At 36.2% G+C, this 15374-nt stretch overlaps 1 protein-coding gene across 1 annotated transcript in view; it reads right to left on the reverse strand.

The window, feature by feature from the left end:
• The window catches only part of nup58 (nucleoporin 58), a 70704-nt gene that overhangs the window by 20650 nt on the left and 34680 nt on the right, over window positions 1-15374 (reverse strand). Inside the window, 4 exon segments of the mRNA XM_041198681.1 lie at window positions 3882-3980; window positions 7410-7608; window positions 9759-9841; window positions 12751-12869. Coding sequence (XP_041054615.1) covers window positions 3882-3980; window positions 7410-7608; window positions 9759-9841; window positions 12751-12869 — 500 coding nt within the window.

Here is a 15374-nt window from a genome sequence, read left to right on the forward strand (position 1 = left end):
AGTATTGCCTCCAAATCTAGTCACATTTTGGGAAGAATGTGAGGGTGCAGATTTACCAGAATTGTTCGAGGGATGAGGAATTTAGTTACAAGGATAGGTTGGAGAAGCTGAGGTTGTTCTCCTTGGAGTAAAGGGTAAAGGAGGTTGAAGGGAGATTTGATAAGAGGTATAGAATATTATCACAGATTTAGATAAGGCAGACAAAGAAAAGCTGTTCCCATTAGCCAATTGTACAAGGGCTAGGGGACACAGATTCAAGATTTTTGGGCAAGAGGTATTGCTGGGAGGTGGGGGTGGAAGATAAAGAAGAGACAGCGGCACGTGAGGAAGAACTTTTTCTTACGCAGTGAATTATAAAGACCTGGAATCCACAGCCTATAGGGTGGTGAAGTGGAGACAATCAACAATTTCATAAGGAAATTGGATAGGTGCTTGAGGGAAATACACTTTCAAGACTAAATGGATACAGCAAGGGATGGGAATGACTGGATGGCTCTACAGAGTGCCCTAATAGATTTGATGGGCCGAATGGCTTCCTCTTGTGCCGTTTTGATTCTATGATACTGATGGGAAAAGAAAATGCTTCAATAATTAGGTGAATTTCTGCAAGGCAGTGCATTTCCTGCTCTGCCACTATAAATCCACAGAAACCCCTTTCCACTTACAGACTTCCGCCAAAGTTAGGGTGGAGAGATGCCCAAGGAAATTCACTCTTCACCCCTGTATATGTTCAGTATGAAAGAAAGATGAATACACTCCAGGTCCAGGTAGCTCAGATGAGACATACATGATTTCAAATGGGTAATAAATCAAAAATGAAATAAAAGTTGTCTTGGCAAACTCTGTAGGGAGAAAGAGGCAAGGATTCAGGGGTATGAATACAGAAGATTGAAGGGTGGGGCTGCAGAGGATGCAAAGAGACCCACAGCTGCAGAAGTAAAACGTAACATTAAAATTTTTTCCTGTCTTTCAGTAGTGAGAAGGCAGTTAGCGGAGAAAAGAAAAACCCACATGATTTTGAAACAGAAATCAAGCACAGGACAGTTAATATTCTGAATGATTAACTTCACCAAGTGTTCACAAGGGATGGTATGCCTCTGAAATCAGAGATAACCCAAAGGAAGAACTATTGGCTGGTACAGATAAAATGAAAGCCCTAGGCAGGTTAAAAGGGCTCAAAACCCCAGCAGTGGCTGATGTCGATTCCTGAGTGTTAGCGATTAGATTGTTGATTTGTGTGGCATTAATAATCATTGTAAGGGACATAGGGGGATACTGGTCAATGGGAATTAGGTTAACATGATGCCCATATTTAAAAAAGGTCAAACAGATCCAGGCAACTAGATATCCATTAGTCTTACTTCAATCTGGTGTAAAATAATGAAACTAATTATCAGGAGTAAACAGTACAATTATCTATTCAATAATAACTTGGTATCAAACAGTCAATTTGTATTCAGGACTGGAGGATCTGCTTGACCAATCTGTTTTGAGGAAAGAACATCCTAAGAGATTGTGTAAAGCTCTATCACATGTTGCATGTGACTTCCAAAGGGTATCTGGGAGGGTTCCACACAAAAAATTATCAGGAACATATGAAAATGTCAGGGAGTAAAAGGTCAACTGGTCCATTCCTAAACATTTGTGATGAATTTCGTCACAGTTAATAGTTATGATTAAAGCTGTAGAAATTGAGTTGAAACCTTGAGAAGGGTTGAAGCCTAGAAACCAAGCTACTTGTTTAGAATAATTATGCTGCTGTGGGAGATGGGGGAAAGAGTACTAAGTGGGGTCTTCCGGGATCATTGGAACCATTGCTGTTCCTAAAAAAAAAAAAAATCAGTCGTAGTGAATCGTTGCTTTATTAGATTAGAGGGTGTGTGTAGTGGTCTCCCAGGGATTGGTGTTGGGACCACTACTCTTTTGGTTTTTAATTTTTTTTTATTCTTTCAAGGGATGTGGGCTTCGCTGGCTAGGCCAGCATTTATTGCCCATCCCTAATTGCTGCTTTCTTGAACCGTTGCAGTCCATGTGGTGTAGGTACCATTCCTTTTTTGTGACTTTGTAGTGGTTTGTTACAACTGAGTGGCTTGTTAAGCAATTTCAGAGGGCAGGTCTGGAGGCACATATAGACCAGACCAGGTAAGGACGACAGATTTCCTCCCCTAAAGGACATTAGTGAACCAGATGGGTTTTTTTTTTTACAACAATCAACAATGGTTTCACAGCAGGATTTGAACCCAGGTCCCCAGAGCATTTACCCTGGGTCTCTGGATTACTAGTCCAGTTAGAGACAATACCACTGCACCATCACCTCCCCATGCCTCACCTCGCAATGACTTGGACATGAATACACAGGGCATAATTTAAAAGTGTGCAGATGACACAAACTCAGAAATGTAGTAACAATTGAGGATTGTTGTAGGCTTCAGGAGGACACAGACAAATTGTTGAAATGGACAGATGAAATTACATAGAGACAAATGTGAAGTAATTAATTTTGGTAGGAAGAGACACAATATGAACTGAAATGGTGCATTCTAAAGGAGGTGCAGGAACAGAGACCCAGTGGCGTGTACACATAATTCTTTGCAGAGGTCCAGTTAAGAAGGTTGTTAAAAAACAGAAGGGATCCTTGGCTTATAGATACAGGCATTGAGTGCAAAAGCAAGGAAATTATGCTGAACCTTTATAAAATACAGGTTAGGCTCCAGCTGAAGAACTCTGACCAATTCTGGGCACCAGATTTGAGGAAGGAAGTCAAGCCCTTAGACAGGGGCTGAAAAAAATTACTAGAATGGTGCCAGGGATGAAAGACTTTAGTTATGTGGAGAGACTAAAGAAACAGTGGCTGTTCTTCTTAAAGCAGAAGAGGCTTTAAGGGGAGATTTAATAGAGGCATTCAAAATTATGAAAATTTTGAAGAACAAAAATATATAGCAGACCCATCATCAACTGAAGAGAGAAAAGACAAGCTAATGTTTCAGGCAGCTCTCATGAAATTTCTATATTTCAAGGTCAAGCTGGTTCTTCTTTCAAATGCTGACAGACCTGTTGTATATTTCTATTGCTTTCTGTTTTTACTTCAGTTTGCCTTTAATCAGCTTTAATATTGGTTATTTGTGATTGCGATGTTCTTCAGAAGGCTTCAGGAAAGGCAAAGAAATAAGGAAGGGGGGAAGAAAAGTAAAGATTGCAATTGCTTTAGAGTTAGAAAGCAGCTTTAAATGACTGAAAGGCCAATTCCACCATATCATATTTCTCAAATAAATTCTGCAACTGTTGAAAGTGCTTCAAAAAATCTGTTTAAAATTAAATGAAGTTTAATTAATGAAATCATTAATTTGTAATGAATATATAAGTGATCTAGTAATTTCCAAATTGCCCTGATAACCGTGGGCAAAAAAATCTGAAAATCCCTAAAGGTTTTTTAAATTGAGTAGACAAATTAGTGTTCAAATATGGATAGTTAACAACTATAAAGCCTAAGACAATGATAAGTCTCATAGACTTATGCATAATACAGAAAGGAGATTACTAGTCAAATTTAGTGAAAATCTCACATATTTGTTAAGATGACACCACTTCTAAAAACGATATGGAAACAGGGCAGTTCTGTACTCAAATTCTCGATCTGCTACGTATCGAACAAGTTTAAACATTTGATGTCACTATTGTCATAATTCACTACTCAGAACAAATGTTAACAAAAATCCCTTTAAAGAGAGGAAGTATTTTAAAAATATATAATGTTCTACGGAAGGAAACTTTGTATTTTGGATCTATTTGGTAGTCACTAATTAATCCAGTGCATTTAAAAACCAACATTTTCAAAGTATTAAAATAGAAACTTAGACATTACATAGGTTTTAAAATGGTACCTCCAAGGGTTGAAGAACCTAAGCCACTTGACTGCAAGCCTGTTCCAATACCTGAGACGAACGGTGTTCCAAAATTAACTCCCAGAGGTGGTTGCGGTCCTAGTACAGAAAAATCAGAAAATTTGCCTTACTCTTAGAAGTAGCTTTATTGAATATATCAAACTCTCCAATATGAGAACTTTTTACATCTGCTATTCTTGAAACAATGGACAAGTGCATCAAACAATAATGTCCAGACTTAAAATATTATAAAAAATTAGTTTAAAACTAGACCAAAAATTGTTAACTTAATACATTAAAAATAGATTGATCCATATTCATGCTATTTAAATTTTAATTCAATTCTTTGTCTAGGCCAATTCATCCACTTTAATTGCATACAAACTGAATCAAATAAAACCCTATCAAAGATATTCTTATCAAATATTTTCTCCCTACATTTTCATAAAATGTATTAGTACTATAGTGTATGCATATCTACTATATGTGTGTGTATATATATATTTATATTTTTTTTGGTCAGTATCAGCTAATGGTGTGTTCCAAATGTTACTTTTTAAAATCAACAGCTTAGTTCGTGACAAAACCCCCAATTTTTATATATATATATATTTGTATATAAATATATATAATATATATATTGATAGATTTTACACATGCATTGCACTTAATTGTGAATCAATTTAGTAATATTTTTTAAACAAATAAAATACATAAAGAAGCAAGACAATAAGATCTTTCACGGCTCAATTTATTGTTTAGTTTTGAAACATCTCAATTACATGGCAACATAACAATGCAATTTTCATTTTTAAAAAATCATAACTGCTATAATCTTGATTTTAGTGCACTACAGTTTGAAATTAGGTAACCTTTTATAAACTGAGGGAATAAATCATCCATGTTCTCAAGGCAGTTACAAACGAGAAGTGAATTTCTTTGCGTGCGCAGTTTGAAAAGGCACCACTGAATTTACACTCCAAATGTAGGTTTAACACAGCCACACTTTCACAGTTCAAACACACGACTTATTTTGCCCTGCTTAAAAGGTAGAACATAATATTGCTTTTGTATTCTGATATTCTAGAAGACTTTTAAGTGTCAATGAAAGAATTTGGTGTTGAGAACTAGAAAATTGTAAATTAAGCCAAAAGAAAAGCCAGGAAACATAAGCAAATTATGGATCAAATCCTTAAGTAAAGAGACAGTATCATTTTATGTGCCTACTTAGGCTTCATTTTAAAACTTTTGAAAATTCTTACACAACTACAGTTTTATATTATATTATACATAAAATACATTTTTTTAAATTGCTGTGGCTAGCAATAAATACATTAGTTAAAACTGAGTACATATGCAGCAAATAATTTTTGAATATTCAAATAAGGAATACTGGTGTCTAGCTTTTTTAGGTATCTGCTGGGACATTAATTAAAAGATGGTTCAAATGGAAGAATTTTAAGCAAATTTGATCTTCTCCATTATTCAAAAATTCAGCCCTAATACTAGGTCAAGTAAACTGAAACTGTCTCTTTGTATCATATAAAGATTTCAATGAACAATGATAAGAGCCAAACGCACAAATGATTTTAACATAACAATTTTACAGATATTGCAGTATTGTATAATATATATAATTTACAAAGACTGATTCATAATCAAACCAGTGTCATAATCTAGTGTTATATGGAAGGCAACTGTGGCACTGCGTGTTTGTATATAAAAGAAATAGTGTCGCATAGTGCGTTTGTAACATTACAATACCAGGCAGAAGTGGATTTTTTTGGCCATTAAGACATCTCACTTTTCAGTAGAACAACAATTTTATTACTGCTTCATCAGAAAGCAAAGTTATACAAATTGTATTTACTGATTAAAATTTAGCACATAAGTGCACCAACTTACCTGCACATTATTCTAGCAGCCTCATTTTGCAAATACCTTACCAACTTAAATTAACTTAAATGCTTATATATTGCTGTTAACTCTGCTTAGTAACAGCAAATACTCTAATTATTTTTCACATTTGATTAAAGAACATTAATTTTGGTTTATCACACATACTAACCAGCCAGTTTTACTGGTGGGGGAAGAGGGAATTATCATGTTAATAAATATTTAAAACTGTACAAAACTGAAAGATTATGCGGTTGAGATTGGTAAATTCAGTTACTTGCATTTTAAATGCTGCTCTGGAATATGTTAAGGCAGAATCTTATTGGTGCAAGTATTAGAAAAAGCAGCATGTTAATACTGGTTAATTTACTCCTTTACCTCCTTTCTTTTGTAAACATATTTTACTTTCTGCTGTGTCTAATTATTTTTTATTTAAAAAAGACCAACATCTATTAATACTATTGTAGAACCTGCCTGGTATACACTTTTGTTACACCTTCACAAAAGATATACATAAGGTATTTTTATTCACTGTTTTTCTTAAAATTATATCCCTGAAGCTTCAATTTAAAGAAAAAATGCCAGTTTAATTTTGTACCTCTGGCATCTGTTTCTACTTGGAATAGCACCTGCAATGGGATCTGCTATATTTAGTGAGGAGCATTTCATTCAAACATAAACAAGGCAATTTCAAAATTTCCTGTCAACCCAGTGTGCCACTGACAATAAAGAAAGTGGGCATCTGATCTGCCAAGGCCTGTGACAAGTTGTCCATGCTGTCGGAAGGGTTGCAGTAGTAGTTAGGTTGGAATGAGCCACTCCTCAAATGATATCCTTGTGGAAAAGTGTCTAGCCTCTGCTAGTCACCTTTCACCTCAGGTCAGGGATATATCATGTTGGAACTTAAGCACAAATCCATATCTTGCAGAGTACAATGTTATACCAATATATTATACAACACTCTTTTTGAATAAGTGGAAGGGAAAAAATACCTCATTGTATAAATATAATGGATATGGTATGTAATGTCCTTCAGTAGTATCAAGCCTATAGGTTAATCAAAGCAAAATCTAACCCAAAACAACTAAGGGCTATATATACCTGAAATTTACCCATTAGCCATCCTTTTAAGTTTATATTTTGATCAAGTTTTTTTGAACAAAAACATTATTTATAATAAATATTTAAATTTTTCTGAAATCCGTCAGAATTTGGCGACTCAACAATTCAACACTCAAAAGCCTCACAGGTCACTTCAAACTAAATTCTTAGTCATGTTTACAGTATAAAAAGTCACTTCACATTTTCTAAATTACTGTAGTAATGATCTTCGAAACATCAATTTAAGAGATTAAGTACTTTGTAGCTTTAAGATTATTGCTTTGTATACCCTGCATAATCATGATCTGGTAGTTTTTTTATGCAGGTATCAATATTTAATTTTATCTCGCTCATTTTATTTAAAACAAAAAAAGTACAAAGTCTTAGATGCTTTCTAATACAGCAGTAAGACCATGGAGATGTATCCAGGAAGAAAGAAAGAGCAATATACTTGTTCACTATATGGTATGACACATTGTAACCATATATTTGTCTCAACACTATTCATCTATAACTTGAAGACATTCAGACCTGTAGCAGGCTGTTGCTGCTGTGATAATGTTGCAGCCATGGCAACTGCCGCTGCATTTGGTATGCTGAAGGGAGTTGGCCCAGTTGTGACACGAGGAGCATTTTGCCATTTCTTAGTTTCAGCACGCCTTGCTTCAAAGACATCGGTAGCATCTCCAAGGAATGTTTTCCGATAGCCAAGATACTGTTCTCTTAGAATCTGAAGAAAAATAAGTTTCATTACCGCATAACTCCAAACAATACCACTAAAACAAAACAGGCTTACTTCGTTTATTAAGACTAATAGAATGAAAGCAATAGATTACTTACTGCAGAACTAACATACGGATATTACAATATTTGATAATTCTTAAATACATCTATTCCATCATTAAAGGCAACTATGCTATGACACCAATCACTAGTTTTTTTGAATAGTATTTCACTATAAGGTAACAGAGACTGGGAATTTAGTGCATGAAGGAAGAAACAACCAACCAACCACACTGCATTACCAATCATATCATGAGTAGTCGATCTTCCGGCATTGCACACGGCTAGATAAGACCAAGTGCTACATACAGGTCAAGCTGAGTTACGTGTGTGTGTGTGTGTGTGTGTGTGTGTGTGTGTGTGTGTGTGTGTGTGTGTGTGTCTGTCTGTCTGTCTGTTGGGGGGGGGGGGGAGAGACTGGAGTAAGAGGAAAGGAAAACTGGAGTAAGAGGAAATAGGAGGAGGGTAGGAGAGGGAGGGCTATGAAAAAGGAAAGTGAGAAAGAAGGGGAGAGTGAGGGGGAAAAGGGAAGATGTGAAGGAGCAAAGAGAGGGTAAAAGGGGAGATGAGAAAGGAGGGAAGCAGCAAGTGAGGGAATCAGTAGGGACAGGGTTTGTAAATGTTTTACGGCAGAGGTGATTTGGGAGGTGGTTGAAAAAGTGGGAGTATTTACGAATACTTCATTGGATGGGAATGGGGCAATTTCACGCCAAGTGAAGAGTTCCTAATTTTAGTGAAAACAGCATGGTCTCCAATTAGAATTAAAACTAAGGATTGTGATCTCATAATTTTCAGGAACTCTTCTCCTCTCCCTTTCACTCCCATTTCTCCTTCCCAACCCTATACCCTTCTTTTTCACCCTTTAGCCCCGTTTCTCCCCCTCAACTCCCTAACTCTGCCTGACCTGAAATAGCACTCGATTAGCCAAGTGAAATACCAGAGAAGATTGATTAATCAGGATTATGAATGATGGTATTGTGTGGATTCGTTGCATGGAGATTTAGTTTCTCCCTTCCCAAACTGAATATAACCAAAATGTAGGAAATCATAAAATGGCCATTTGACCCGTTGTGCCTATGCTGGCTCTTTGAAAGAACTATCCAATCAGTCTCACACCCCTGTTCTTTCCCTATCATTCTGCAAGTTTTCCTCTTCAAGTATTTGTCAAATTTCCTTTTGAAAGTTAGTATTAAATTTGCTTCCAGTGGATTCCCAATCATAACAACTTACTGCTTATATGTTTTTCCCTCATGTTGCCTTTGGTTCTTTTACCATTTATCTCAAACCTGTGTCTTCTGGTTACTGATCTTTCTGCCACTGGGAACAGTTTCTCCTTATTTACTCTGGTGACTATTTACCAAGATGGAAAGTGAATCCTCGGATCTTGGAAAGTTTTCTCATGGCTGCTTTTTAGAAATGTTATTAACTATGATTTTAGGAACATTAATACTTCAATGAGGTCCTGCATCGTTTAGTGCTGAGGAGGCTGAATTGATCAAATTCTAAGCAAGCATTGGCTTTCTCAAAGCTTATTAAGAGGTCCTCACTTTTAATGGGGCTGTTACCCTTTTAATAATGAAACACCCCAAATTTATTTTTAAAATACTGGAAGCTGTGTAACACTAAACAACAAGAATTCTAAAATAACTTGCACATCAGCTGATCTCAAGGGGCCTGAGCAAATATTTTCTGTATAACACTCAGTAGCAAGGTGTGAATATGCTTACAAGCTGAGATCAGCATGATACCATGGTTGCTAAGGTAGCATCACAGAACCACCTTCAGGCATAAGTTTTTAGGGATGCAAAGTAATTGACATAGGATTTTTTTAAATGTATTTTGAAATGGAATATGATGAGATACCTACTGATTGTAATATATAGATACATATTAATCAAACCTCAGCAACATTTCTCTCAGAAGTGACATAACTTTCTGGTATAAATTTTCTACAGATATTAGCTGTGCTCATCAATATATGCTAAATCAGAAGTTAGCATTATTTGCCTTTCAATTCTACTAAACATTATTAACAGCTAATAGACTTCAAAATGATTAACTTTAAGGACTTAAGCAAATACTCAATTCAAGCCCTACCTTTGCACTTTCATGTATCGACTGGAGTTGGGCAGCCAAGGCCACAAATGTCTGGTATACTTTCTGCATTGCAAGAGATAAGTCTGTAGGAATGACAAAAATGGTCAAACAGCAAAAATTTTTAAAAAATCCTTTGTCCATATAGTGTTTATTACGATATGTTCTCCCTTCCTCTCCAAAGATGATTTTTTGCTGAGGTATAGTTTCATGGGCATACTCCAAGGATTCATCCAAATGGTCACTATTCAGGTCCAAGCATTGGCTAGCTATTTTATCGTGGAGGAAATGACTGCCAAATCAATCCTATAGTAATCAACATCAATACATTTCACAAGAATGTCACTGTCATTATTATACTGATTTTTTTTCTGTTCAAGGGGAAGGTAACTTACTAGTAATTCGGTAGCTACCTATCTAGACTCTCTCTTGTCTCAAGCCTTCACTAGTATACATTATTTAATATTTGCTAAAACAGCTCCTTAGCAAAGTTAAGCCATCAAGCAGGATTATCCTGTTCAGGGTGTTTGTTCCATTTCTATTCCCAGTTTCCCAGCAACTGACACAGCCAAGTTTTACTTTCTCTCAGTTCCTGACAAAAAATTGACAAAAGGCACTTTGTTGGGAAAATGGAAGCTTCACTCTTGAAAAGACATCCCTACCCCTGACCTGGCTAGGCTAGATATTGATACTGGGAAACAAAAGTGGAAAGAAAGTATACAATACTTAGCACTGATATCCCTCACAAATTCAACTAATAGCATTCTTCTTCCAAATTATAAAATTTGTCCCTGACAAAACTAATCTGCTCTAAATAAATTCTCTATCCAGCAATTACATTCTACAAGTTGTTATCCAAGAAAATTTCCAGGACTTTGTAAAGGAGTCACACTAGCCTTTCACACTACCAGCTCCTGGGTGAAAAAAAATCCTCAACTTCCCTCTAATTCTTCTACCAATTACTTTCAATCTATGTTCCATGGTATTGACTTCTCTTCTTAGCAAAATAGGTCTATTGAGGCTTTTCGTAATTTTATACACCTCAATTATATTTCCCCTCAGCCTCTGCAACCTAGCCAATATTTCCTCATAACTAAAATTCTCCATTGATTCTCAATTGACAACATTCTAGTAAACCCCCTCCATATAGTCTCTAGTGCGATCACATCACTCCTGTAATGCAGTGATCAGAACTTTACACTGTGCTCAAGCTATGGCCTAACTAGCGCTTCATACAGTTCCAGCATAGCATCCCTGTTCTTATATTCCCTGTCTTGGTTCAAAAGTATCCAGTATGCCTTCTTAATCTTTTTGATATTTTCAACATGACAATTAGATTGCCCCTCAACCTTCTAAACTCAAGGGAATACAAGCCAAATTTAGGCAGCCCATCCTCATAATTTATCCTTTAAGCTCTATCATCATTCTGGTGAATCTGCATTGTACTCCTTGCAAGGCCAGTCCAGCTATCCTGATTTTTAATACCTAAAATTGAATGCAATATGTCAGATAGGATGTGATCAGAACTATTTACACGTGAATTATCACTTCTTCACCTTTGAATTCCCGAGATAAAGGCCAACATTCTATTAGCCTTTTAGATTACCAGCTTTTGCTGATGTGTACTTGAACACTAAACCACTTCGCTCATAGTCCGTAGTCTTTCACCATAAGAAAATATTTTGCCTAGTCTATCCTAGATCTAAAATAGACCTTTCCCATAGCTTTACACTCTCATCCACTCTGATCATGTCCCTTCCTGTCCCCATCCACACACCGTACTGTGCCTCTCAGCTTGGTGCCATCTACAAACTAGAATGCACATCTCTACATATTAATTCAAGACACCAATATATGGTGAAACTCAGACATCAGTACAGATCACTTGTCACAATCTGCCAATTGGCGATAGGCTGAATGGGTTCCTTCTGTTTTGAAAAAGTTAGTGGTCCCATTAGGAGCATTAAATACTACTGACAAGCTGCCCTTAAATATACAAATGCTGCACTATTAAAGATGTTTTTATTCTGCTCCCTATCACCAACCTCCACTGAGAAAGTGCATTTGATTAAAAATTTGAACACAAGATACTTTGGAGAAGAACGAGACCAATTCTGATTAAGAGTTTAAGTTATAATAGATTGACAACTGAAATTGTTTTCATTAGAGAAAATATTGAGAGGCTGAGAAATCTAATTAAATGATACAAGTGATGGATATGATCAATGCAATTTGATTTTTTAAATCTTTGACTGCAAGGTAAAGACAAATACAAAATAGGGCCAAATGTTATGCAAGACTAGAACTTTTTTCTTCCAAGAGTGGCTGTATGTATTTGAACAATTAGCTAGAAATGGGACACAGGTTACAAGGATATACAGCGTGGATGATGCAGTAGGTATTAATGAAGGATCACAGACCTGTAATGTTAACTCTATCCTCTTTTCTCCACAGATATCTAACCAGTGGAGTGTTTCCAGCATTTTATGTTTTTATTTTAGATTTCAAGCATCGCAGTATTTGGCAATTTATTCAGGATTTGATAACAAAATCTGGAGCAAGTTTGTCATGTGGTTTTTGGAAGTTTTATCTGAAAAGTCTCCCTCTGGAAATTGAAATGTGATAAAGAAGAAATGCAAATACAAATTGCGCTTGCCAGAGGGGTGGGGGTGGAGTGAGAAAAGGGGCTCGATGTCCTGAATTCCCTTTTCACATTCGACTTTTTGCTCTTTATAACCACAATTCCAGGTTACTGGCCATGCTTAATTTGCATTTCGACTTTACCCTTGATGGGGGCGGTGGGGGGGGGGGGTAGGGGAGAGGTTTTGCAGTATCTCACTCCACTATCACAGACAAAGCTGGTTACGTATGAACCTACCCATTGGGGAAGTCAGACATCCTACTGTAAAATTGCAGAACATATTGCTTCTTGAACATTCACCACCATACTACCCTGTATTGCAAAACATTTGAACTTTTTTTTAATAATCCAAACCTTGTGGAGTCATATGAGAACTGTTAGCCTGAGTAGCGAGGTGATTTTCCAATTCCTCTATTTGCTGTCGGTACTGCTGTAACTGAACCTCAAACTGTTCAACCAGCTGTCTGAAATAGCTGTCAAAATATAATTCAGAATTAGCTGAGGTTTGTTGATATTCACTGCCGCAAGACTATTTTCACGTGCATAACTATTTGTTTACAACAGTTTGAAAGGTTACATTGCTAAATAAAATGAAATGCTAATCAGTTGGCAAATGGAGATCCTTGGTGAGATAAATAGCATTATGGATATAAGCAGTAAGAGAAATTTGTAAGGGGTGGAGGGATGAGACTGTGGCTGGAGAAACAAGATGAGGGAGGGTACTTCCAGGGAACAATTGATGGTACTTAGTCAAAGATTTACTTCAAAAGTTTACTCTTTTAATTTGTTTGGAGTGTGTGAATGAGCCTGAGAAGGCCATATTTAGGATCCATTGGTAGTTTCTAAGGGTCTGATTTTAACTCTAAGCATTTTGAAGGAGTTAAAATATCACCTTAAGAGTCAACCAGTAACTTTCCACCAAATTACCAGGATTAATTCCAAAGTTTGCTAGCCCTGTACCTTAACCACTATGCCATGTAACTGTACGTCCAAAATAAAAAGTTTTGAAACAAAATCAAAATTCTAATGACATATTGCACAATAATTAGCAGCATTCATTATATCCATTGGATTGTTTTTGTGCCTTTTAACACTGTTATTTTTACTCCATTTTTATGGTCAGGTTATCAGATTTATAAGACAATTACACCATTTTCCAGGGTGGAATCTGAACTCAAGCTCTTGATTGGTAGTCCAGTACGATAACTATCATACTATTCTACCTGCTAAAGCTTTAATGAAATTAAAGACTGGTGAAATGCTATCCTTAAATTGACAAGAACAGTGTTTTAAAAAAAAACATTTTTTCACTACTATCTGCTATCTACCACCAATTGCCAACTAAAAAGAGCAAGTGAGTGACTCATTTCAAGTCCTGCTAATGTCCCCCTGTAATTAGCAGCTTGGGGTTATGCAAGCTGACTTGGTTTCAGTAGTTTAAGATCTCTACAGGGCAAGAACACAGTATAGATTAAATTACAGGGGACTACACATTCATTCTCTAAATATGATTAGCCATCCAATACAAAATGGTCAAATAATGTATTTTGATCCAGTTAAGTAAGTTAATCATCCAGTCATTTGTACCAAACTTGTAAAAATTTCATTGAAAAATAACTGAATACAAAAAGATGAAATGAATAATGTAAATTTACTGTAAGTATTTCTGGTGTAAGAGGTTTAAACATTATTTCTAATGCTAAAAGTTACACAGTGAAAGCTTCAGATTTTTGTTAAAGTTATTTACATAGCTTTAAGATTTTCTTCCTCAACAATAACGTGATATTCATAAGACATAATGAAACAATGTTGTATTAAAGCAAAAAAAAAGGGAAATGGACAAAAAAAATCAAGCCTACATTGGTGACTTTTCATGAAAATGGGAAAACTACAATAAATACACTGAGCCATGTTATATGGTTACTTTGACATTTCACTTGCCTGGCAAAGAATGTGACTGAATAATAATCAGATTTATGATATTTTTACATAAAAGGTAGTAAAGCAAGTTGCGAAGATGACACAAGGCGTCTGCAAAAGGATATACATAAGTTATGGGAGTGGGCAAAAATTTAGCAGATGGAGTATAGTATGGGAAAATGGGAATTTGCACATTTTGGCAGGAAGAATAGAAAAGCAGATTACTTAAATGGAGAGAGACTGCAGAATGCTGCAGTATAGATAAATCTTGGTGTCCTGAAACATTAATCACAAATGGTTAGCATGCAGGCACAGCAAGTAATTAGGAAGGCAATTGGAATGTTGGCTTTTATCGCAAGGGGGTTGGAATATAAAAGTAGGGAAGTTTTGCTATAACTGTTAAGGACATTGGTGAGACTGCACCTAGAATACTGTGTACTGTTTTGGTCTCCTTACATAAGGAGGAATATACTTACATTGAAAGCAGTTCAGTTCACTAGGTTGATTCCTGGGATGAAGAGTTTGTCTTATGAGGAAAGGTTAAGCAGGTTAGGCCTATAATTATTGGAATTTAGAAGAATGAGAGAAGATTTCATTGAAACATGTAAGATTCAGAGGGGACTTAACAGGGTAGATGCTGAGAAGATATTACCCTCCCCTTGTGGGGGGGAGGTGGGGGTGTCTAGAGCTAGGAGGCACAGTTTCAAAATAAAGGTCTCCTATTTAAGATGGAAGTGAGGAGGAATTTATTCTCTCAGATGGTCATTAGTCTTTCAAATTCTGTTCCAAAGAGAGCAGTGGAGGCTGGGTCATTGAACATATTCAAGGCTGAGTTAGACAGATTTTTATCCCCCACAAGGAGTCAAAGATTATGGCGGGTAGGCAGGAAAGTGGAATTAAGGCCACAATCAGATCAGCTACATTATGGAATGGCAGTGCAGGCCCAAAGGGGCAAATGACCTATTCATGGCTCCTATTCCTTTTAAGTTCAACTAGCAATTCTTTATTAAGTTGCAACTTTAAAGTGCACTTGCTATGCTATTAGTGTTGCTAACATA

The sequence above is a fragment of the Carcharodon carcharias genome, chromosome 11, assembly GCF_017639515.1.
Source record: "Carcharodon carcharias isolate sCarCar2 chromosome 11, sCarCar2.pri, whole genome shotgun sequence".
NCBI lineage: Eukaryota > Metazoa > Chordata > Chondrichthyes > Lamniformes > Lamnidae > Carcharodon > Carcharodon carcharias.